The 25,287-nt window shown below is 42.0% G+C and overlaps 2 protein-coding genes across 2 annotated transcripts in view; one reads left to right on the top strand and one right to left on the bottom strand.

Annotated features, from left to right (window-relative positions):
- Positions 1 to 2,301: 2,301 nt before the first annotated feature.
- On the bottom strand, positions 2,302 to 23,849 carry RBM18 (RNA binding motif protein 18). Its single transcript, XM_043916933.1, has 6 exons — positions 23,712 to 23,849; positions 20,660 to 20,788; positions 12,860 to 12,986; positions 10,133 to 10,219; positions 8,151 to 8,236; positions 2,302 to 4,328 (listed from the first exon to the last, which is right to left on the bottom strand). The coding sequence occupies exons 2-6, from the start codon at positions 20,770 to 20,772 to the stop codon at positions 4,169 to 4,171; spliced, it is 573 nt and encodes a 190-aa protein (XP_043772868.1). The 5' UTR covers positions 20,773 to 20,788; positions 23,712 to 23,849; the 3' UTR covers positions 2,302 to 4,168.
- MRRF (mitochondrial ribosome recycling factor) overlaps positions 23,796 to 25,287 on the top strand; it is a 54,039-nt gene continuing 52,547 nt past the window's right edge. Inside the window, exon 1 of the mRNA XM_043916930.1 lies at positions 23,796 to 23,938. The gene's annotated coding sequence lies outside the window, so the exon portion shown is untranslated. The remainder of the gene's footprint in view (positions 23,939 to 25,287) is intronic.

Raw genomic sequence — 25,287 nt, 5'->3', positions numbered from 1 at the left:
ATTAGGCTTGGACAGCTAGTTCTCCATCCCAGAAGATGAGAAGTAAATGGGTCCAGAGATGTGATAAGGAACTGACACCATTTTATTGCCTCTGTGCTGCTTTGATTTGCTTTTAACACCGGAACTGTTGACACCAAAAAGGTTTAGAAAGACATTTCCATGAATGGAATAAACTTCAGAGCAGGGGTTGGCAAATTTTTTCCATGAAGGGCCAGATGGTAAATATTTTAGGCTCTGTGAGCCATACAGTCTTTGTTGCACTAAACTCTGTAATTGTAGTGGGAAAATCACCACGGACAATATGTAAATGAATAGACATGGCTATGTTCCAATACAAGTTTATTTATGGACACTGAAATTCAGAATTCATCTAATTTTCATGTGTCACAGAATAGTATTCTTGACTTTTTCCTCAACCATTTAAAAATGTAAAAGCCATTCTTAGCTCTGTGGGCTGTACGAAAAGAGGGCACAGGCCAGTTTGCTGACGCAACAAACACTGGGCCAGGCTTCTATCTGATGCTCTCCCACTAACAACGCGATCCTGGCCAAGTTGCTTGGTCTATCTGTTTGAGCTTTTCCCATCTGGACAGTGAGGGGGTTGTGTGGGAGGGCCTCTCAAGGCCCTTCAGTTCTCAAGTACCATGATTCTGATTTTTCATCAACAAATATTTATTAAGCATCTATTACATACCTGGCATTGTTTTCTTTTTTTTTTGGCCTCACCGTGTGGCATATGGGATCTTAGTTCCCTGACCAGTGACTGAACTTGTGCTCCCTGCATTGGGAACTTGAAAGTCCCAATCACTGGACTTCAGGTAAGTCCCTACCTGGCCTGGTTTTCAATGTTGGGACATAGCAGTGAATAGAAGTTCCTGCTCCCAGGGAACTTACCTTCTAATTAAAAAAAAGAGAGAGAGAAAATAACTTTGTATATGATGTTAGGTAGTGACAAGGACTATTTAGAAAATGAAGGGGGAGTGGTTAGAAGTGACAGGGCTGATTTTAGATAGGGAGGTCTCTTGAACACGGTCCTTTGAACAGGGACTTGAACAAATAAGGGAATGGACTCTGTGAACATCCAATGCCAAGGCCTCATGGTAGGACCTCCTAGTACTCAAGGAATAGCCAAGCCATTGAGGCTGGAGCACAGTGAAGAAGAGGGATAAGAGGCTTACAGGGTCAGGCAGGTTGTCAGGGACAAATCATTTAGGTCTTTGGATTTTATTCTAGGTGTGACAGAAAGCCCATGGAAGGGAATGACATGCTCAGATGGGGAAAGGATTGCTTTGGTTAAAGTGGAGGCACTGGGTGGAAGCAGGGAGATAATTAGGCAGGTACTGTAATAGTGAAATGATTGGACTTAAGATGAGGTGTATTTTTAAAGTTTTTTCAAGAAGTATTTTCAATGTGGAGTTGACAGGATTTGTTAAAGGACTGGGTAGAAGGAACAGGAGAGAAAAAGAGAAATCAAGGATAAATATGGTAGAATCAAATCATTTTTAGGAACATAATAATTACATAAAGGAACTATTTAACATTAACTTGTAAGGTAATAATTAATCTTATTCTTTTATACAGTAGTATTAAAAACGTAGATATACTTGGTGATTTAGAAAGTATCTGTACCTGCCTTAATAGCCAAGGGAACAGCTCTAGAGTATCTGGTTTTACAAAACTGCTGCTGTTGATTTTTGATATGCTTTGAAAAATCTTTCATGTGATTTTTTTTCTCCTAATATTGAGATTCCAGTTACAGAAAGTCTACTGATTAGGGTTACATTTTGTAAGGGATAAAGAAGAGCTAAGATTAAGGAGATTATTTCCCTCAATTCTTCACTCTCGTAAAAATCAAAACTGTGACATAATTTTAGCAAAACAGTAAGCCAAAAAATAATTTTAAAGTACTGATAACCTCACAACAAGGAGTTTACCAAGTTAACACTCATATTTAACAAACCTTCAACCAAACTGCTTTCAGCATATTTGTAACACGTACCTTTATTCTTCTGAAACCCTACTTTGAAAGAGGGACCAAACACATTTTCCGACTTCAGGGGCCTTCCGTTAACAACTTTTTTGGGAACAATTAGACGTACAGTGAGAACAGCTAGTCTCTTTACTCATCTCTAACAGGAGACAGGCAGAAAGGGTGCAGAGACCTGCCTCTGGGGTCAGAGAAGGCACTCAGAAACAGCACCTTGCCTGGACACCTTGGCCCATGGCCGCAGGAGGAACAAGCCTCCCGGAAAGCTGCAGTCTTTAGTGCAGGAGATGGACGAAAGAAGACACAACCACAGACACTGTCTTGCATTTATTCACACAAAGGAGTAAGAATCGGTACAAATAATAAACATTGCTTTAAATACAAATAAATAGCTCTGGTTTCTAAAGGAAACAACTCTAGATAATCCAAAGTTAGGTATTTTCTAAGTTCCTATTAAAAATAGAAGACTATTTTATTTTGCATTAAGTCCTATTCCACCATAACTCTTCGAGGACCTCAAGGGTAAACAGTGAATTCTATATTCTTAGAGAAGTCACCAGAAAAATGGGAGATATTGCTCCCACCTCCCTGAACTATCCCCCAAACAGAAGGAGAGTTACTTGCATCTTACACTGAGTTCATAAATGCAGGAAGAATAACATTGAAAGATATCTGAAAAGTTTTGCCTTGGGAGAGGTGATAGGAATTTCTCTGAACCACTTCTGTGAATTATAACACTTCGCTATGCTGAAGTTTTGGTTCAAATGTCTTAAATTCATTTCTGCTCATAGGAAGACTTAAACTCCTACAATGAGAGCCTCCTCTTGCTGGGAATAATGACAGTAAACAGTTGCAATCACTAAGAGTGGCACCTTGAGTAACAAATGATTTACATGCTAAAGAAGCAGTGGTGCTGCCCAGCGAAACAGTCTATCCACCCAGCACCAAAATGACCAACCAACACTGCTCACAGGAACAGACTCTCAGATCGGTTGTTTTTCTTCCTCTGTTGTTATGTTCAAAATGTTCAAAGTGGCAAAAAATATCTGAGGCGAAGTAGGTTCTACAAGTGAAGAATTGTTTAAAAGTCATGCAATCTTTCAAGCCTTTATAAACCACATAAAACATGAGGTCATTACAATCTTGGTGCCAGAGCAGTATCTGCCCACTGACTTTCCGTGTCCACTGTGTGTCCCCATCGCACCCCACACAAGACAATTTCTTCTACTCAGACCCCTACACAATTATTAATAAAGGTATAAGTTTGATAGAGAATCAATATAGCAATGTTTAAGTTTTCAAAGATATCTGCTTTTCTATTTAGATTGACCATGATATAATTCCAAACAGAACATTCTCATGCTATTAAAAACAATCTCATGCAATAAATGCAACTTTAAAAGTCCCACACTAATAATGACATTTGGTATTATAGAAGGCAGGATTATTTAGATTTTTTAAAAAAATGATCACGATAGAATACAAGTTGGATTTTCAAACAGGACTTCCGCTGTGGTACAAAATGCTAAATTTTGGTCTACAGTTTTGTCGACGCAAACACTTTTTAAAGATATACACCATGTTTTCCTAATTGGGATTTTGAAACAATAAGCATAATTCTTAAACAGATTACCACAACATTTGCTCAAAGAACCAGCTCTTTTTGCCAAGAACTTTTTCTTTTCAGTCCAGTTGGAGGGATTTCCATAGAAAATTCTGGAACAGCAGTTTCGAGCATGATTCAAAATTTCTTACTTCCCTCCCTTGTTTTTTTACTTTTTCTTTATGTTGTAAAGACAACTGAGCACAGAAAAATGTGTGTTTTTTTTTTTTAAAGACAGCTCTTAATAAATTAAGTTTCCTGATTTGAATGATAACGTTCTTTGTGTTTGCCTTTCTTTCTGGCACACTATATAATGTTTCTGGAGTTACAAATCCAAACAAACGAGCCAACTAGAGCATCCCAGCATTCAAGTCACAGTTTTGGATAAAATCCTATTTATTCTGGATGATGCTCAATTCCACACATACTTCAGGGAAGAAACATCCATAAGAAGGACATCCAAAAATGTTATGTTACCAAACGCTAACATGTGACTGTGTTCTGTCGGGCAGTACTGTTCACAGCTACAAGTACAAAGGCAGAGGGTCTCAGGTGTGGAGAGCAGTCATTCATAACCATCATCTTCGAGATTTCCAAGCTGTTCGAGAATAAGGAGTAGTCCTTTTTTTATCTGGTGGCTTGAAGTAGGAATGAACAGGCGCTGCTGGATACTCTGCATCAGGATTTTCTGCCATCATTTTCAGCTTTGCTTCGATGGCTTTGATCTTTGCAGTGACACTGGAAAAAGGACAGCAGAGCATGAGTGGGCCTGCGTGCACTCGGGGGCACCTGCGTACTTCACCTTCTCTGTGGCTCTCAGGCGTATCAGAGAAGCAACAAGACACTCAAACACAGACACACACACATTTCAGAGAAAACAGGACTTCCCTGCTGACCTAGTGGCTAGGATGCTAGGCTCTCACTGCAGTGGCCCAGGTTTCAATCCTGATCAGGGAAAATCCCACAGGCAGCTGGGTGCAGCCAATAAATAAATAAATAAGAACCACAAAAGGAATACAGTTTTATTTAGGAGGGGAAAAAAAAACCCATAAAAATAATTGTTCTTATTATAGGAAAGAGATCAAGGGTGAAATATCTATTAAGCTTTTTCTGTAAGACACTGTTAGGAATACTTTGTATACCGTTACACTTAAACCTCAGACACCAACACTGTTCAGTACCTTAGTACCTGCAGACAGTAGGCACTCAGATAATTTGTATAGCGATTGAAAGCAGAGTCTGACAGACAGATGTGTACTCCCATGCTCATGGTAGCATTATTCACAACATAAACTGTGGAAGCAACCCAAGTGTCCACTGAAGTAAGACTAGATAAGCAAAATGTGCTGTACACATATGCTACAATATGGAAGAACCTGGAGGACTCCATGCTAAGTGAAACAAACCAGTCACAAAAAAGACAAATATTGTATGATTCTACTTACATGAAATACTTGAGAGAGCAGTCAAAATCAGAGACAGAAAGTGGAATGACAGTTGCCAGGAACTTGGGGGAGGTGGGAATGGGGAATGATTGTTTAATGGGTATAGAGCTTCAGTGTTACGATAGGGAAAGAATTATGGAGATGGATGGTGGTGATTATGAATGTACTTTATGAATGTACTTAATACCACTGAACTGTACACTTAAAAATGGTTAAGATGGTAAATACTATATTATGCGTAAATGCTATATTATTTTACCACAATAAAAAATGGAAGAAATAATTCATGTAGGTTATAGTCTTCATTTTGCAGATGCAGACAAAGAAAAAAAGGCATAGAAAGGTTAGTGCCCATAGCTAGTAAGTGGCAGAGCTGAGATTTGAATACAGCTGGACTCCAGAGCCATACTATGAACTCTTTCTTATACAGTACCACCTTCTGAATCACTGAATAATAATGGAAAAAACATCCCGGAAATCCTACGAAGTCCCTTTTTACTGACAAATGTGTGTTTAGGCTATCATTTACAGAGCACTTACAATGAGCCAGGAAGTGTGCCCAGCATTTTACTTATACTGTTTCTAATCCTTTGCAACAATATTTCAAGGGTTATCAACCACATTTTTGTTGTTGTTGTTCAGTCGCTAAGTCGTGTCTGACTCTACGACCCCATGAACTTCAGCACACCAGACTTCTCTCTCCATCATTATCTCCCTGAGTTTGATCAAACTCATGTCCACTGAGTCAGTGATGCTATCCAACCATCTCATCTTCTATCGACCCCTTCTCCTCTTGCCCTCAAATTTTCCCCAGCATCAGGGTCTTTTCCAATGAGTCAGTTCTTCCCATCAGGTGGCCAAAGTACTGGAGCTTCAGCTACACCATCAGTCCTTCCAATGAATATTCAGGGTTGATTTCCTTTAGGATGGACTGGTTGGATCTCCGTGCAGTCCAAGGGACTCTCAAGAGTCTTCTCCAGCACCACAGTTCAAAAATGTCAACTCTTTGGTGCTCAGCCTTCTTTATGGTTCAACTCTCACATATGACTACTGGAAAAACTGTTAACTTTTGACTATACTGACCATTTTTTATAGATAAACAAATGCAGAGGGGTAGTGATTCACCCAAGGTTCACACAGCTAACAAACCGTGGAGCCAGGATTCAAGCCCAGTTTATCATCAAAGCCCTTGCTTTATCCTCTTCATTAGGCTGGGAGCTGAGTAGCCATGTATTAGAGAGGAGGGGAGAGGAGACACTCCAGAAGCTATGAAGAATTTTCTTCCGATCAAGCACACCACTATCCCTAGGTCAGCATGCAACACACTCAACTAGAGTATTTTTTGGCTTATGGCTTCCTTTAGTTTCCACTTTGACGCTGTCAACAGTCTACACTCAGGGATAGAAACTTGGGAGGGAAACGTACACATAGCCTTTAGGAAATCCTCAAAAAGCATACATCTGCACGTACTCAAGATTTTACGTGGGCAACATAAAATTTAAAAACTTAGTTGCCATAAAAAAGAACCCTGAGGTCTCACTGAGATGCAATCCACACCTTTTCCATTAATGGAAAATTAACAGCCAGCCATTTGTTCTGTATGAGTCCCAGGGAAAACAACCTTTTCTAATTAGGCATAGATGTTAATCAAAACACATAAGCTGAGATTCTCTGGATTAAAAGATAAATGGAAAACACCAGGCTAGATTATTTAGTAAAAAGAACAAAGAGTGAAAAAAATGAAAGACACATTCACAGTACCGTGGAGATCACCAAGCATCAATGCAGTCATCTGTTCCCAAGAGGAGTTAAGATTTATGAAAACCTTCATGAAACCATAGTAACTGAGGAGGTTTAATCTTAAGGGGAAAATAGGAAAGCTGAAATAAGCTCCTAGTGAACTTATTGAAGTTATTAATTTAAGAAAATTGGGGGAGTACAAAATAAAGCAGCACAAAATTAAGAAAATATCAATGATATTAGACAAATTGGTAACTATAAAATTAACTTCATCAATTTTATCACTCCTGGAAACATTTCAGGATCACCCTTCCTTGCAGTTTAATGAGATGCTTGTAAATCTCTTCTGTTTGGTGCAGATAATATACAGAAAAGTTTTATTTTTTTTCCCCTAGCCCTATATCCAAACAGGTATCACTTTCCTGACTCTATGACGTGTTGACTTTGGATGCATATGAGAGGCTGGTGCTCTTTCACACGTCTTGCCCTTTCTTGGAGCAGGTGTTAGAACTGCAGTCCTGCACTGACAGCCTGGAGCTTCTTGGAAGCAGTAACTGAAAGACTGAATTCTCAAGTTCAGTAAACCTGGCTTTGAATCTGTACTCTGCTATTTTTGACCTGCGTGATGTTGGCCAAGATACCTCCTTAAAGTTCAGTTTCTTCCTTTATAAAGTGAATACAAAAGTACTTTCACCAGAATTCTTATACTTCAGTGACATACAGCATGTGAAGTGTTTAGCACAGAGCCTGCTTCGCAGTAAGCCCCATAAATCCCAGCTTTTGTTCCTGTTAACATCTCTCCCTAGGCTACGTGCAAAGTCAGCCCTCTACTGCTGCTCACCCCTAACGTCCCCTTCTTTACTCAACCCTCAACTCCTTCTGTTTTGAATTAACTCCAAGGAAGTAACTGACAATTTGTACATGTTGGAACCAAAACTGTTACATTTGCTGAAATGGTAGATAAAATTAAAGTGCTGCAAACCCAAATTCTGTATAAAGGAACTCATAGTTGGGGAGGAATTAGTGTATAATGACAAATGTTGAAGATAATCAAGGTCTTATTAAAATGCTTGTTTTATAGCAAGGACTGTATCTGATTTACCTCTGTGTTCCCAGTGCCAAGTATAATAGCTGGTATGTGGTAGGTATACCCAGCCTCTTGTGTGTGTATGAACTGTGTAAATAGCTGGTACACACTCTTGGGGGTATGGAAGGAGGTGACATGTATACATTCTGGAGACTAACTGGACATCTCTCAGCATGCCAAAAGTTAGTAGACTCCGCTCTAAAGGGTCTGAAGGGTTTCTAGCGCCAGAATGAAGAGATGGCTCCAGCTCGTGCAATACTTGTGTCTCCCTACAGGACACCTTCTTACCTTAGGTTAGACTGTGCAGGCTCAGTGCTTGAGGACGGCTCAAGACTAATTGGAAGGATCTTATCATTCTTGTTATGATCGTATCTCTGAAAGTAAGAAAAAAGGCAAATTACCCCACCCAGGCAGAAACCAGCCCTTTACTGTAATGCATGTGTTCAGAAACCCTAATCTCACCAGTGCATCGTTTGATAGCATGTGTGTTCAGGTCTCTCAGTCATGTCTGACTCTTTGTGACCACATGGACTATAGCCTACCACGCTCCTCTGTCCATGGGTTGTCCCCAGGCAAGAATACTGGAGAGGGTTGCCATTTCCTCCTCCAGGGGATCTTCCCGACCCAGGGAATCAAATCCGAGTCTTCTGCATTGGCAGGTAGATTCTTTACCACTGAGCCACCAGGGAAGCCCATTGTTAGATTATTTCTAGACAATCTTAGGTCTGCTTTGCATTCAGAATTAATGCAGGAGTCCAGACAGCTTAGCATAAAGGTTATAAACTTAGAAAAAGAAATTTAGATGAGGCTTCTCATCTACCCACTAATCCTCCTTATTTGGTGGAGAAAGAATTTCAACCTTTAAATTCACAGATAGTACAGCTACACAGCAGGAATGCCCTCTCACATTCTGATTCTGTCACATATCAGTTCTCCCAACAGTTATTTCACTTTATTTCAAGCACTTTAAAGTTTTGCTCGATTGCTGCAAAGTTATAACCATAACAGTCAACTCTTCACAGGTTTATGTGGAGAAGAGAAGTAGTAACGGCTTTCAGCCCTGATACAGAAACATTCTCCAGGAAAAGTGCAGTTTATTTGATGTCAGATAATTATATACTTCTTTTAAAAGGTAAATACAATGTTAAAGAGCAATCAGGAGTCTCTGGTCAGAAATACATGCAGGGCACAGAGATTCTCAAATGAAAGACAGAATGAAAGATGATTTATTTCTCCTGCATGTCTTTTCAATGAGATGCAGGATGAGAAGATGACAGCCAGTCTGGCAAATGAGACTTGATTTTCTTTTGAATAAAAAAGCATTTAGAAATTCTCCTTGTTGTAAATTGAGAAGGCTCTGTGATTACCTGAAATACTCATAAAGATCCAAAGTGTCTGAGATCTGTTTTTGAGCTTCGAAACTAAACTCAAATGTCTTTATTTCGGTGACTGTTTACTGGTGAGCTTGCTGGATGGAGTCTCTGATCAAACATTATGGTCATTTATAAAGACTGAGGCTTCAAATCTGGTTGTCACAAACCTTTGCAGGCAGGTCTGTTAAGACTACAGTGCAGGAGGAAGAGAATCAACTTTGTAGATTGCTCCAGTGCAAACGCATGCTTCACCTGTGCTGGCTGAAACAGAATACCATTCTTCTTTTTTCTTTTTTAATGGTTGTAGCTTTTCCAGCATATTTTCCCAAGAGAATAACTAGGAGATGAACATGGCAATTCGCCACTGCTTGGGCCTTGGAGTCAATACAGGCATTGCAAATCCCAATAATTCTCAAAAGCTCTCGAGTAAGGAAATACCAGTGCTTTAAGCACTCTTACAAACTACCCATTTCTCAAGCATTTAGAATAAACAATTCAAACTTGCCACAGAACTGAGAGGCTGGGAAGAGTCTAATAATGCCTAAAGCAACTAATTTAAAAAATAAATACATTTTTTTCCTCTAAAGGACAACCCCTACCAAAAAAATAAATAAATAAATGATAGAGGTCTGAGTAGACACATCAGTCACATGGAAAAATCAATCAAAAACAGAATCTGTGGGTATGTGGAGGGAAATGGCAAAGGAACTTAATCCCTCCTGAGATGTTTCTCAAAAGAAAAATCTGGCAACACACATGGTGAATACAAGGAAGAGACCAGCGTGTGGTTGTTCCAGATGTGCAGAGGCTGGGATGCAAATGGGCGAGTGGACAACTGTCTTTTGAAAGACTCATTTAGGACGAGCTGATGCGGTCTTTCTAGCCTGTGAGACTCACCTTCACTTGAGCATGTGCCCAGCGCACCACCAGCTTCTTAGACAGGGCCAGCTTGCCATTGAGACACTGGATGGCCTGTTCTGCTTCCTGTTCAGGAAAGGGATTAATGTCAGTAGAAGACTCAAATGCCTCACTAGCTTTGATGGCTGAATTTCTTACTGTTTTGGTAAACAGGTGGCAAAGGAATTACAAGGGGGAAAAAAAAGGCAGAATAATAAAAAGGGTCTGAGACTTTGTCAACTCAGTCAAACAAAAATTTAAATCCTGCCTCTGCCACTGACTGACAGTATAATATTTAACAGCTCATTTAATCTCTCTGGATATTAGCTTTTTCACCTGCAAAATATGGATACTGCTTGTTCCGCAGTGGTCAGAGGAGTAGACGAGCACATGTAAAGAATGGAGCACGTGGTATGCACTCAACCAATGTCAACTAACAGTGTTGTTTCTACTGGGTGATATCTTTCTACACAGTTCTGTAAGTTAGAGTAACACCTACTATGTCAAGAAAGTGTACTCTTCCTAGGAACTCTGACACTATATCCTGGACCAGGGCTGATACACCCTGAATCCAAAGTGAGCTACAGTAATGGCTTCAAAGGATATGGGAGTGAAGGAAACCAGGCCGGAAAAAGCAGGAGTGAGTCAAAGAGGCTATGAGCAAGGTATCTGTGTGAGCCAATCTCTGCACCTGGCTTTCAGAGCCAGAAGTTCCCTGACCCTTTCCCCATCAGATACGGGAGCAACGAGGTTGAAAGGAATTCCTGAGGCTGGATAATAGGCACTCGAGGACATTCCCAGGAAGCCTGGCTGTACTTTTCCATCCTGCCAAGCCTCCTCTGCTCCATTTGTATCCAGGAGGCATTTGGCCAAGTGTTACCCACATTTACTGGGAGTGAAGAGGCCGTTAAGGAACAGGAAGAGGAACAAGGGGAGTCCGAGGCCTCAGCATAAGACATTCTAGTCTGGTTTTACCGGTGATTCTCTTATTCCTCTGGGTCTTGCCAGTATGACACTCAACAGATATCTGAGTACCCACTACGGGTACTCACTGGCATCTGTGCCTCACTATGGCACACAAAGTTAGAGGGACAGAGGAGATATTTTATTCTTCTTCTAAGTTTCACTTGGTGAGCTAGAATTTACATGACAATATCAATTCTGGGGCATCAATAGTCAAGATGCCAGCAGGTGATAAATAGTTTTAAAAATAATTTCCTATCTTTCTAACTTGTTCCAAAATTCATGTATCCAACAGTATTATTAAATGCCAAATATGCTTTCATATGAACCCTCACCTACTCACTCAACTTCCTAAAAGGTAAGGAGAGTGTGTATTTTTAATTTCCATTTTTAGATGAAAACTGAGGTCAAAATAAGTTAGACTTGCCCAAAGTTAATAAAGCACTGGTAGGGACAAATGACATTCTCAGATAGTCTCAGAACATACTGACACATTATTTCTTGAAGGCAATTTGGCAGTCATATTAAGGAAAAAATTCGTGGCCTTTGTTGACACCACTCCATTTCCACGAATACAGTAAATATTCACATAGAGCTAGAGATGTTCACCACATTGCTTACACATTTGGAGGTTAGATATGTAACTTATCACATGTTCACAAAATAAAATATTATGCAGTTATCAAAGATGAGGCTGGTTAATTTTTAAACTGAGGTCTAAATAATAAAATGTATTATAGATCAGTGAATTTTTACATCTATCTACAGCTATACCAGTGAAACCACAATATGATACAGAATGTTATACTGATATGTATTAGATGATGGAAAAAATTTTAATTTACTTTCAGTGGTAAATAGGATACACAATCCTATATGTGTGTTAAACGCTGTACATGTGTTCTTTGAAATTGTGCACATGTGTTTTTGTCATTTTATGCGTATGTGTGTGTGAATGTGAAGAAAGAAGAGACTAGAAAAATATACAACTAAATATTGAAAACTGATTATTTCTGGGTTTTAGACTGATATATGGAATTATTTATCTATATTTCATCTGTAAGAAACAAGTATTACTTTTATAGGAAAAATACCCGAATACAATTATTATTTAAAAAACAGAAACTAGGCAACATTCTCACACATGACGAATAAAGTCACAGAACTATAAACAGTGTCTCTATATTTAGTAACATTCAAATTCAAGTCCTTTATCAACGCATGTCCACTATAAGGACTACATTTGAATAGTAGTTCCATGGACACACCACGGTTGAAGCTGGTGCTCTCTTTGTATATATTCAAACTTGTCCACATTTATTCTGAGACGTTGAGGAGGAGGATACATTTTTAAGAAATCAAAATAAAAGAGAGTTTGTGGGTGGCTCACCACAGCCAGGGAGGGTTTCTGCACCACGGGGCCGAACTCTGAAAGAAAAGGCGGCTCTGTTGGCCAGCCACGAAAGGAAGACAAAAGAGAACAGGGAGGCGGCCATCCATGTGCTTAATGTGGGCACCCCAAAGCATGTGGTCAGAAAAGTAGGTCAGCCGCTGCAGCCGGCCAGCCGGTGAGGCGCAGACTTTGAGAGCTGGTCACTAACTCAGTGGCTGACTGAGGGTCTCCTTTAGGACTCAGAGCACGGCACACGGGGGTGAGTCAGACACGGCTCCTGCCCACAAGGAACTGCTATTCTAGCAGCAGGAGAGACGCGCAGATTAACTACGAGAGGATACGTACTGGGAAAGGGGGAGAAGTTCAGTTACCTGCTTAGTCTCAAAGTTGACGAAACAGTACCCTCGAGGCTGTCCCTCCAGAGCACCTGACTTGTGGAAGAGGAAGTCGAACTGCTTCACCGTGCCAAACTTCTGCAGCAGCCTGAGGAGATGGTATCTGTGGACAAAGAACAGCCCCTGAGACGCTCTGGGAGTTTGGTCGGCCACTCAGCCTGAGTGTGAGATAAAAGCAGGAGATAATTTACCCCAGGGACAAAAACCTCACACCCCCCTCCCCCTCCTTGCCGGCTCTCCTCCAAACTGCACCGCTAGTTTATCTGGCAACCAGAGTTGTTTGCCTCTATTTGGAATGGGAACTAGAATTGTCATGGCTCTGCGTCTGTCCAGCACAAAAATACCAAACAAACAAACAAAAAAAACCACACCTAACAAACAGCTGTCTGGCCCACAAGCACCATTTGTTTTCTTTTTTTTTTAGGAGAAAAGTTCAAAAATAGTGTTGATTTATTTATTTTTAATTTCTTGGCAATGACACAGTATCTGTGAATAACTGTAACTCCATCAGAAACACACACACACACTCCCAAAGCCAAAGCCAACCCCACCTCAAAAATAAACAAAGTAACACTTACACATACACACAAACAAGAAAACAATTCCGAAGACTTCCCCGTTGGATCTCACAGTTAATCATGAGTTCCTACTTGCACTTGAGACAAACTCTGCCAAAAACCAAACCACAGCTAGTGGCAGTTCCATAAGTGCTTGAGAGTCTCTACCTCTGATGCGACTCAATGAAAGGACCATGTAGAACCACAACATGATGGAGGCCAAGAGCTTCCACCCCTGATGCAACTGAACGACAGGACCATGTGAGACTGCAACATGATGGAGGCCAGTCTCACATGAGCAGTGGAACCTGTGCCTAGTCGCTCAGTTGCGTCCTATTCTTTGCGCCCCCATGGACTGTAGCCTGCCATGTTCCTCTGTCCATGGGAATCCTCCAGGCCAGAATACTGGAGTGGGTTGCCATGCCCTCCTCCAGGGGATCTTCTCAACCCAGGGATCCAACACAGGTCTCCCAAACTGCAGGCAGATTCTTTACTGTCTGAGCCACCAGGAAAGCCCAGGAATACTAGAGTGGGTAGCCTATCCCTTCTCCAGGAGATCTTCCCGATCCAGGAATCTAACTGGGTTCTCCTGCACTGCAGGCGGATTCTTTACCAGCTGAGCTACCAGGGAAGGCCTGGAATCTGGCCGGTCCTATAGATCATCCCACTGTGAGTAACTCCCCAACCTCTGCTGCTTTAACACAATTCATCTGTGGCCGAATAGAAAATATATATGGCCAAGGAAGACATTTACTCCTGGCAGGAGGTACACCCCAAGCTCTCGACTGCCACTCTGCCCCTCACCCTCTTCTTGGATTCCTTTCCCTAAAACTTATTTGGTTTCTATAGAGCTTTTAAGTTATTCAAACAGATGTGGCCTTAACAGGTTGCTGTGGCCAATCTCAATTCCGACTTCCTGTCATCTGATGTGAGGGTGAGACAAACCAACCGCTCTCCCGTTTCCTTTTCCTTTGGCCTTCCTCCTGGCATCCTCCGCGCTATTCAAATGGAGTCAAGGCTTTCTCTAAACAATGCTGTCCCTGTGATACTAAAAAGGTATCAGCCCACATGCTAAATCTGTTATTACTGGGAATTCTACCCCACAGGGAGTCAGTAAAGCTGTCGTTACAGCCGCATTTATATCCACATTGTTTTCTAGGAGAAACTCATCAAGATTTTATTCTTGAGTAAGAATCTCCTTTGGGAGGCAGAAAGATATGAAATGGATCATAAGCTACACTAAATTTGAGACTAATGCACACCAATAAGCAAGCCCATTATCCTGGATCAGGTGCCTGACACAGTGGAGCAGGGAAGACATAATACAGGTCTTATTTTGGGACAGGATGCAAGGATCCCAAGGCATATTGTGGATGTTAATCTGGTCTTTAGACCTGTTTTGAAAGAGAAAAGAACTGTAACCCTCTAGTTTCCAAATTCTTAATTCCCATCTCGATACCTTGATACTGCCAGTGAGAATATACGAGGTGATTCTTTAGGGGCAAGGGAGACACCTAAAGTGCAAATTTCTGGTTTTATTTGATTTTCTGAACATGCTTACAGCAAGGGTGAATCTCTCAAATGCTCAGACAGATGGGCTGGGAGAATCTCTCAGGGTCTTTCATTCACAGCTGCATCTTCCACTTACTACACCCATTCAAACCTTAATGCAGCACCAGTTGCCATGAATGGTGGGTCAAACCTGTTTCTTTTTTCAAACAACCTAAGGCCACTGTGGGCTAGTCATCTTTTCATTAGCTCCATTCTGCTTAATAGCAGGAAGGTAAGGCGATCGGCATTTCCTAGGAAATGAATTTTAATTTACTCAGGGAAAAAAAAAAACCAACAAACCTCTGACAGATTATTCTTTGAAAAGCTAACAAATGCGTTCTGCCCGAGAAGAGCGACCTTAAGATTCCAGGAACATCTGCTTAGGTTCGTGTCTTTCAACTTCTCCGGGATTTCTTTTCTTGTTTGATAATTTCTTGAAATTATCGGAACACCGAAACAAAAGGAATGAAGTGTTTACTATTTTGCTTCCTGGAGATGGGGGCTGCAAGCTCTGATAGTGAAAAAAGCCTGAAGACTCTTGCTTTCACATCTGCAAGCACTTTCATCTGCTATCGGAGCACAGGAGGGCCCGCTGTTCATCAGAGCCCTGCTTCACTTAATGAAATGTGGGCCCTGCAGCCTCAGGAGCTGAAGAACTGGTACACCAGCCCCACAGATACTTCTGCACTGCAATTAGTGTTGTCTGAAATGGGTTTTTAAAATGGCCTTCCTGCCTGATGGCACGGAGGGAATTAATCTGTATGAATTGGATTAAGATAGACACCTCTAATGTGTCAAGAACTGTACTAGGCACTTGGACTAACTATCCAGATGGACACAGCTAGGTCTCTGTCTTCAAAGACCTGACATTCTGGTTCGAGGAGAGAGATATATAGTCAAACAATTTTAAAACAGCATGAAGCCTGCACACAGAGGCAGGTATGTGAGCACACAGATGGAGAGGACCTGCTGCACAGGGAAGGTGGTGGTTAGAGAATACCCCGCACGAAGACACAACAGCAAGAGAGACCAATCCAACGGCAGAGGGTATGAGCTCTTATATAGTAAGAGAGGAGGCTGACAGGCAGGCAGGGGGACAGGTTGTGAGAGACATGTAAGTGAGGGAATTTAATGCAATGCTGTAGGTACTGGGAAGTCAACGAAATGACACTGAAGATTGATTTTAATGCCCAATTTGTTTTACAGAAAACTACGAACTTGTAGAAATTATTATGTGGTGGGTATCTATAGTCTATGCCCTATGTTATTAAATGGTCTTACTCTGTTTCCAATTTGAATAAGCAAATAGTAAAGGCTGTTTCATGCAAACCAAACCATAAGAAGCAGCATGGGTCACAGAGGAAATATAAGGAAAGAGCTGAGATAATCAGGGGTATGTTTAGGGGGAAGTACGGTTCTTACACGCTCGTAAACTTATGATCCCTCGCATTTAGCTCTGAAAGTCTGCATCAGAAGGACACTTCCACCCAGGTGCCTCTCCTCTGCTTTTAAGTTTACTTAATATACCCCAGGCTGACCTCTTCCTCCTCACAAACTATGCCCCTCTCCAGCTATTCCACTGGCCAATGTGGACATGATTCTTTTCCATTTCTCAGGCAAGAAACAATGTGATCGTCTTCAGCTCTTAGCTCCTCTTCAGTCCCTTCCCTCATCTCTCAGACTCCACCCATTGGTCTCCAAGGTCACAGTCTCTATCTGGGTGATATTAATAGAAGGTCTGTAGCTAATCAGCATCTTTGCTTTTGCCCCTCCTGTTCATCCTACCACTGGTGTCTGATTTTCCTATTAAAACATCTCTTTCACGATGTCAGTCTCCTGCCAAACACCAACATGAGTCTCTTCCATTGATGCATGAAATTCAAACTTGTCTGAATAAATTTTACAGATCCTGTATCAATCTGATGGCATTCTCTCTCTCCAACTACTATTTTCACTATCATTTAGTATTCAAATTCCCCTTTTGCTAGTGGCTCAGATGGTAAAGAAAATGCCTACTGCAATGCAGGAGACCCAGGTTCAATCCCTGGGTTGGGATGATCCCCTGGAGAAGGGAATGGTTAGCTACCCACCCCAGTATTCTTGCCTGGAGAATTCCATGGTCAGAGCAGCCTGGCGGGCTATATATAGTCCATGGGGTTGCAAAGAGTTGAATATGAATGACTAACAAAAGGTCTTAGTCAAAAAGGTCTTCCTGATGTTCTCCTCACCCACTACTGGTATTCTTTTATGATACACCCTCCATCAGGAATGTTCTTTCTTTTACAATTTCAGCTGTCTTTGTTCTTTCATACTTCTTATGCATAATGCAGTGGCTATTAATTTGGCTTTCTATACAGCACGTTTGGTATTTGAAAAAGAAAGCAGTATAAACCCTTTCAGAAGAAACCATGGTATGGAAAATAGATAATGTCTAAAGACTAACTTGTTCAGTTTCTCTACTGAAGGCACTAGTAGTGATGTTTAAAGTTGTTATTTTTACTCTTACGGTTAAACTGTGCCCCATAACATTTAAAAGAAGTCCTTACACTGAAAAACTTAGAATAGGATGCTTTAGGTTATGAGTGTCCAGTTATGTGGACTGGTGGAATATTTGTGCAAAGCGAACTAAATTAGGTGCTGGGAAATTAGTTCTATCACTAACTGCTTTAGTGAACTGAGTCAACTCCTAACCTTTCTTTACTTACAAAACAGGGAAACATTTATCTGTTCCACTTGCATCACAAGATTTCTACAAGCTTAAATAAGAGAAACTAATGAAATATTAGAGCTGGGAGACATTTTCAGATCATTCAGTTGAACAGCCTCACTCTCACTTTACAGGTTAAGAACGATCAGACATAGTATAGTTGAGAGGAATCAGAATGGAGTGGAAAGAACAGAGGCATGCAACCTGCTACCTCCAAAACTAAGAGTGTGTCATCATTCCCGTAAGTCCAGATCGTCACACGGACACTGCTGGCGTGGACGAGCTCCTAAAGCGGTCGGTATTGTGGCTACAGTGCAAACAGAATGTCAGAGTGCTCAGTCAGTCAGCAATGCACCTTCTATTGAGAAGAGGCTGATGGACATCCTACTGTAACCTGAACAGGACGCAAAATAATACCGGGCACACATATGCAGGATAAACAGAATTATTACAAAGTAAACTTTGAAAAACTTGAGTGGAAAAGGTTTTTTGCCTTAACTGCCAACCACTCATAACAGTAAATACATAGCATCACTTGTCTTCTAACAAGAAGTGAGAGAACATTTGTGTAGGAGGGATATTCAAGTCAGTGTATATGATAGAAGGAAGAGGGATGAGACAGAGTAGGGACTTGTGTAGGAGAGAGAGATAAGAAGGGTCTGTCAAGAGGGAAAACAGCAGGAGCTAGGACAGACCTGTGGTGGTGTCCCATTAATTACAAAAACTGGAGGCTGCTTTGAAAAATTGTCGAGAGTCGTTAGAATTTTTAGAGATTTGGATTCAAATAATATTTTCAGAGACTGAACTATAAGATGGGTACCACATGCTCACACAAGTTTCAACATTCTTCAATGTTTGGGAATGACTGTACTTTAATAATTAGGCTAGGTCCAAAATCACCCACCTTGAAAGGAACAGGATCTGGAAGTTTACGTACTTCAAAAACTTGGAAGAAAATCACGTATTTCTACAAGATAAGACCTACCTTACTACCATGTTAGGTTTCTTTGATGTAATTAAGTAAACCCAATGAAGCAACACTAAGCATTTGATAAGTTACAACTGGTAGTTACATCTTTAAGAAGAAATTTTAACAGATCAGTTTGTTTAATTGAGAAAATGTTTTAAGATAAGGAATCCATAGATGAAAGATAGTAGAAATGATCTCTGGTGATACAGAGGTAGGAAGCCACAAGAGAAGCCAGCAAGGCCCTGATTTGTTGTCTGGTCCTTGATATCTTGAATAATGGATATAAAAAGAGCAGAGATATCAGGGGAAGAGTTTTTGATGCAGTGTTCCTGTTCATGCTCCTACTAAAGAAAACACTCATATACTCCCACTTATGACATAAACTGAGGTGGTAGTTGCCCATTTGAACCTTCCTGACAAGCAGCAGGATACAATTAGAACTAGAGTATCATTACAGGGAATCGCAGCCAAAACAATGGACATTGTTTCCATGCTCCAGATTTCCATTCAGACAAGCAGAGGTGGGAATGGAAACCACTCTTGGGAGCGTCCTCTCACAGCTTGGGTTTTAGATGATGGAAACGGCTTCTCTGTTTAATTTCCTCATTAACTGAGAGCTTGGGCAGGTTCACACACTCATCCTCAAGGCTGCAAGCCATAAAGAGAGCCAAAATAAATGCACAGTCTGTATTGAAGGGCCCTGGTGACCAAGGTACCATAATTAGGGGGCAACACATCTTAAATACCATCATATTTCCTAGAGGGACCTGACAACACCTACACTGAACCAATTTGAGCTTGAGCAGGTTTAAGAAACCGAACACTGTCATTATCCTTATGCATCAGTTTACATCTCTTTCCTCTCTCATAATCCCAACCCTGTTATATACCTCCCCTGACCCCCAGACTCAAACAAGCAGAGACAACTCCTTGTCTCTTCTCCCTATGCTTTTAACACCATTCCCAAGGAAGTGACTTCCAGCACTGAGGATATACCTCATGCTTGCTTTAAGCACTGACCCTGTACAGCTCAATCCACTTACCCTTTGATCTCCTGCCACCAACCACCACCAGTCCCTACTTAAGGAAAAATCTCTCAATTCTCTCTGCTAAGAGACTCCTTTCCACTACAATATCTACAATGGAAAGAGTGGGGAGTTGAAACAAGTCAATCAGTTTTGTCACCATGGACAAGGCACTTCTGTTTCTTGGGCCTCAGTTTCATCATGCTGTGGGATAAAAGAGATGGAACAGACCAGAGGTTTTTCAAGAGTTGTCCACGGAGCCCTGTAAGTGACTGCCCAAGAAAGGGTGGCTGTTGTCAAAAGGCACTGGGAGCACCTTGTCCTCCCTTTAATCAGAGCAGCTCTCGAGCTTTTCTTCTACAAATAGGTTCTGTACTTTAACAAGCCGTGGCTCCTCAGATTTAAAAACTTTGAAAATTGCCTAGGATGGCACTTGGCACACAGTGGGCACTCAAATCATTCAATGAATGAATGAATGAACACCAAAGGGACTGGGGTATTTCTAAGATCCCTAATGAATTTCCTTGGTTCCATGGCTGCTTAACATGAATTAAGAGTCAAATTGTATCTCTCTGCCTTTTTGTGAAAATACTGAGATTTCTGCTTGTTCCTTCATTTGAGGTGACCAAAGTACGCCCATGGCTGGTTTTAGGATATAACTTCCTCGTCACTGGGTACAAAGATTCAAAATAGTTGAAACTAAGGGAACATCTTTAGGCAAGCAGGAAAAAGAAGTAATATATGGTTTAAAGGGTATTCAAGTTTGTGCCTTTGCAGTAGAAGAGTCCAAATGTAAGAAAAATGACAAGTTAACAGGCTAAAACAGCATCACATTCCCTTTAAAGATAATTAAAACATAACTATCAGGGTCAAAATATATGCAATAGCCCTTGAAAATTCTTCTGAACATCATCACCATGAGCATCCCAATTCTGTAGGCAATGAGTTAAAATATCTTAGACTTACTCTGTGATTTTGGGGTCCAAGTTGCCAATCCATAACCGGTGCCCTTCCTGTAGGGAGCCCTCTGAAAGGATGGATGCATTCTCCAGGGGAAGAGTTTTGGTTTCTGCTTCCATCAATCCCTATGAAATACTAAAGGAAACGTGAACATTCAGACAGGAAAGGAGCAATGCTTTGTGAACATGAGGCTTCAAACTCAATTCAACAAACATTTACTCAAGGAGGGCACGTCCTGGGCAGCCCTTCAAAGCCCTCAGTTATTTCACAACCAGGGCCCCAGCACCAGTTCCCTTGGGACAGCTCCTCCAGCAGCTAGAGAGCAAAAGCTTCCATTTTAGGTGAAAGAGGCGTGGTTCTGTGTGCAGAAATGAGTTTTTCTCTTCTGAAGCCAGAGGTTGACTGGGCAGGGGGCCAAAGTCTCTGTTACTACATGATACACCAGCTCAACAACTGTCACCCAAAATAAGCCTTGGAAACCACCAGAAAGAGAGTCTTTCTGACACTTAAGAGTATGGGTATGGAAGAACAACAGTAAGTAATCAATTAGCTCTTATAATGTTTCATATTTTGGGAGACACTGGGAAGAAGAGACTAACTTTCTCCTTAGTTACTCCAGTCCCCCCATTTACTAGTTCTGCAACCTTGGGCAAGTTGTTTTAGCCGCTTGATGTCTAAGTTTCCTCATCTGTAAAATTGGGATAATTAAGAGCTGTGCCAATTCACTGAGGTGGTACACCAAGAACATTAAGAACATGGCATGGCACTTAGACAAACATTCAATTAATTTTACCTTAAATTATTACCACGTTTAGTTCCTGAAATGTCTCATCACACAGTCACAAAAGGAGGATGAGGGTTATGATGGAGACAGTAATGGAAAGAGCAAGAACCTTGAGCTCAGAAAGCCAGGTTTCAACTTTTGGCTTTTCCATTGGAAGCCACTTCTCTCTTAGCTTCAGTCTCCTCATCTCTACATAATACACCTTGTCCTGCTTATAACTTAAGAACTCTTGAGAAGACCAAAAATGAGACCACAGATGTAAAATCAAGCTTTAATGTATAATGTGGCAGAGAAAGAAAAAATAAAAGGACTGGGAAGATGGCAGGTTGTGTCAGACTTTAGAACTCCCTGCTAGAGAAAATGTGTCATATAAAACTAGGAGTGCCTCTGAGATCAGTGCTGCATCTTAGTAACAGCAGCTGACATATCAAACATTGCCATTACCTTTTATCTCAGTACAGCTTATACAGGCTAGCACACAGTAAGTCCACAGTAACCTTCAGGTAATTGTTTGTTAAATGTGTCTATCTACCCCCACACAGGGGTTCCCTGGTGGCTCAGATGGTAAAGAATCCATCTGTAATATGAGAGACCTGGAGTTTGATCCCAGGGTCAGGAAGATCCCCTGGAGAAGGGAATGGCAACCCGCTCCAGTATTCTTGCCTGGAGAATTTCATGGACAGAGGAGCATGGTGGGCTACAGTCCATGGGGTCTTAAAGGAGCTGGACATGACTAACACACACATACACCTACACGTGAGGGTATTTTTCTTCTTCTCTCACTCACATGTTCAATCCGTTCTGTTCTGTCTGTCAAGTCACTACTAACTGCTAAACCCTCGGCTATGAAAACATAGAAATGAACAGGCCACAGTTCTTGTTCCTTCCTCGGAGAAAGGTAAAACAGGCATAAATAGAGTCCCAGGTGTGAAAACTGGAGAGGAGAAACATTTTGTCTTCTCCCTGCTTTCCTTTTCCTTTCTTACAGATCATTCATTCAAAAAAATTTTTTACAGACCCTCTATTTTCCAGGCAGTGCCTTGGTACTAGGGACAAAGCCCTCTAGATGCTTATATTTGAAAGAGGAGCAGGATAAGACAAAAGCAAAATAAGTAGTCAAGATGTAACTTGTGCTAAGTGCTCCAAACACAGTTAAGCAGGGGGATTTGACAAGGAGACTAGGAAAGGACTACTTTAGAATTAGCGGAAAGGGAAGACCTCTATGGGAGATGACATTTGAGATGAAACTTGAATAATAGAACCTTCTGATATTCTCATGTCTAAAAACAGGAACAATACCAACAGGGGTTAATATCACACCAGGCAACCATTTTTAGTGGGAAGAGTGCAGGATATAGGGCCAAAAGATAGGCACTCAAATCCTGGCTTTTGCACCCAGTTATTCTGTGACTTTAGTAAGTCATGATCACCCCATAAATGTACCCCCCTTAGAAAAGTTTTCCCTCATAGAGCAGAGCATCTTGTTAGTCTCTATGACAACTACCTTGTTCTTTCCATACAATACTAGTTACATGTGAAATACACTGTTTCACTTTTCCCTTCCCTCACTAGAATGTAAGCTACTAGAGGGCAGGGCCTTGCCTATTTTGAGGATTCCATCTCCGGCACTCAGCACATTGCCTGGCTCCTGGCTGATGCTCAGTAGCTACCGAATGAATGAATGAAGCAAGCCACTTCTCCACTCGGAGCCTCAGATTCTTCTTTCTTCCTACAAGGGGCAGAATTATCCCTAACTTAAGAGTTTTTTACGAGGTTTAAATATGACAACATACGTGACAGCTCAGCACAGGACTTTCCTAGGAACGGTTAAGTATGGTAAGCGATCAGGATGGCATACGACAATCAAAATCCTTTGGGTTTGTAATGGCGACAACCTCTTATATTAAGAGTTCACAAAACGCTTTTTCACCTACCTCCCCTAGTCCCCCGCCCCTGCTCCGCACCACGCTGACCTACAACTATCCTGGAAGCCACGAACAGTCATCTGGGGAAACTAAAGAGCAGAGAAGCAAAGGCGCTTGTACTTAAAAAGCTAATGGTAACGGTGGGCTCAAGCCTGGAATCCCTGCTTCCCAATTCCTCGCCCGAAATTCCCAGATGCGGTGGGTCATTACTCGGCTTGTTATTTCCGGGCCAGCGGCGGGACAATCCGGGGCGGGGCCTGAAAAGCAGTCTCGTTACCGCAGCCTCCTCTAGGGAACCCCTCGCGTGGCTGGCGCTTACGTGCCGGGGCCTTGCCCCGGCCAGACTCACCTCGCGATCTCGGCGTCGTCCCCTCTGTTCATGCCCCCGTAGCAGGTCCCGACTCCGCGGCCCGACGGCCCTCTCAAGGCGTATACGCCTCAACGCCGCAAGCTGCCAGGCCGCCCGTGACGCACTACGCCTGCGCCGCCCCATGACGTCACGACGCCCGCGCCGCCGCTGCCGCAGCCGTCGCAGTGGTCGCGCGAGTCTTTTCCTAGTAACCTGGGCGCTAGTTGGTGAGTGGCCTCAGCACGGCCTGGAGGCGCGCGCGGGGTCCGGGTCCCGGAGACCTCTACTCAGGGATCTCTGGGATACATTAAGGGGGCCTAAACACGGTCCCCGACGCGTTCCATTAAAATCCGGCTTGACCTTTACGGCTGAGGGCGGGACCTGTCGTTCCGAGCGAGTCTCACGGGTTGGGGGCGGGGCTCATTTCATCACCTAGGGACCTTCAGAATGAGAGCCGGGCTTACTAAATAGCAGCAGCTATTTAGTAGCCTGCTAACTGGCAGGGACATTTAATTTTCAGAACAATCTTGTGGGAATAGGTTTTTTTTTTTTTTTTTAAATCCGGTATGCTGGAGAAATGGAAACTCGGAGAAATAAAATCAGGGTCGTGTCGCTATGAGTGAAGTGAAAGTGAAAGTCGCCCAGTCGTGTCCGACTCTTTGCGACCCCACGGACTGTACGGACTATACAGTCCATGGAATTCTCCAGGCCAAAATACTGGAGTGGGTAGTCTTTCCCTGCTCCAGGGGATCTTCTCAAGCCCGGGATCGAACCCAGGCCTCCCGCATTACAGGCGGATTGAGTGATGGCGCCCAAATTTAAAAGTCTCACCATTTAACCATTACTCTGTGCTGTCCGGTGGCAAGACAGTTGTCATTTCAATTGCCCTTTTGTGTTTATAAAGTGCTTCTGCAACTCTTGGCTCATTGAATCGCCCCTCTAACCCTGATGAATAGTATTGTCATCTGCAGGTGAGGTTGGGGCCCAGAGATGTTGACCTATCTAAGGTTACATACCTATGAAGTGCTGGAACCAGCGCTCTTTCCCAGGTCGTCTCTAAGTTTGTTGCATTTTTTCTTTCACTCACCCTATTGCATTCTCAGAATCTTGGGGAGCTTTGTACTTAGAATGAAAACCTGGTCTGATCCTCTGTATTATAGTTGAGGAAAGGAAACCTGGGTAGAAGAAATGACTTAATAGAAGTCTCAGGTCAGCTTCCACTGGATGCTTTTTGAATACAAAGTACAGTAAGTTACCTGCATACAAACCTTCAAGTTGTGAACTTTCAAAGATGGGAATGTATTATAAACCTATTGCAGTATAGTAGTATATAGTTGTGTTAGGTGGGTACCTAGGCTAACTTTGTTGGACTTACTAAAAAATCGGGCTTATGAACAAACATTCGGAACAGAGTTTGTATGTAGGGGACTCACTGTAGTTATGAACCTAAAAAGGATGATGGGCAGGGAATAATGAGATAGGTATATCGGAAACCAGGCCTCCTTAGACAAAAGCTGTTTCTCCACCTGTTCAAGTGTCCCATCCTTTGGCTGTGCCAGGGACATGATCCTGCCTA

This window comes from Cervus elaphus, chromosome 11 (genome assembly GCF_910594005.1).
Source record: "Cervus elaphus chromosome 11, mCerEla1.1, whole genome shotgun sequence".
Taxonomy (NCBI): domain Eukaryota; kingdom Metazoa; phylum Chordata; class Mammalia; order Artiodactyla; family Cervidae; genus Cervus; species Cervus elaphus.
This window is presented reverse-complemented; position numbering and strand designations above follow the sequence as displayed.

What these genes read in the sequence shown, in the direction of transcription:
- RBM18 (XM_043916933.1), bottom strand. Translation starts at nt 20,772, where the DNA reads ATGGAAGCAGAAACCAAAACTCTTCCCCTGGAGAATGCATCCATCCTT. An exon ending in TTGGACCCCAAAATCACAGA is followed by an intron (nt 12,987 to 20,659) that starts GTAAGTCTAAGA and finishes CTTTGTCCACAG; the next exon opens with ATACCATCTCCTCAGGCTGC. An exon ending in TCAACTTTGAGACTAAGCAG is followed by an intron (nt 10,220 to 12,859) that starts GTAACTGAACTT and finishes TTTCCTGAACAG; the next exon opens with GAAGCAGAACAGGCCATCCA.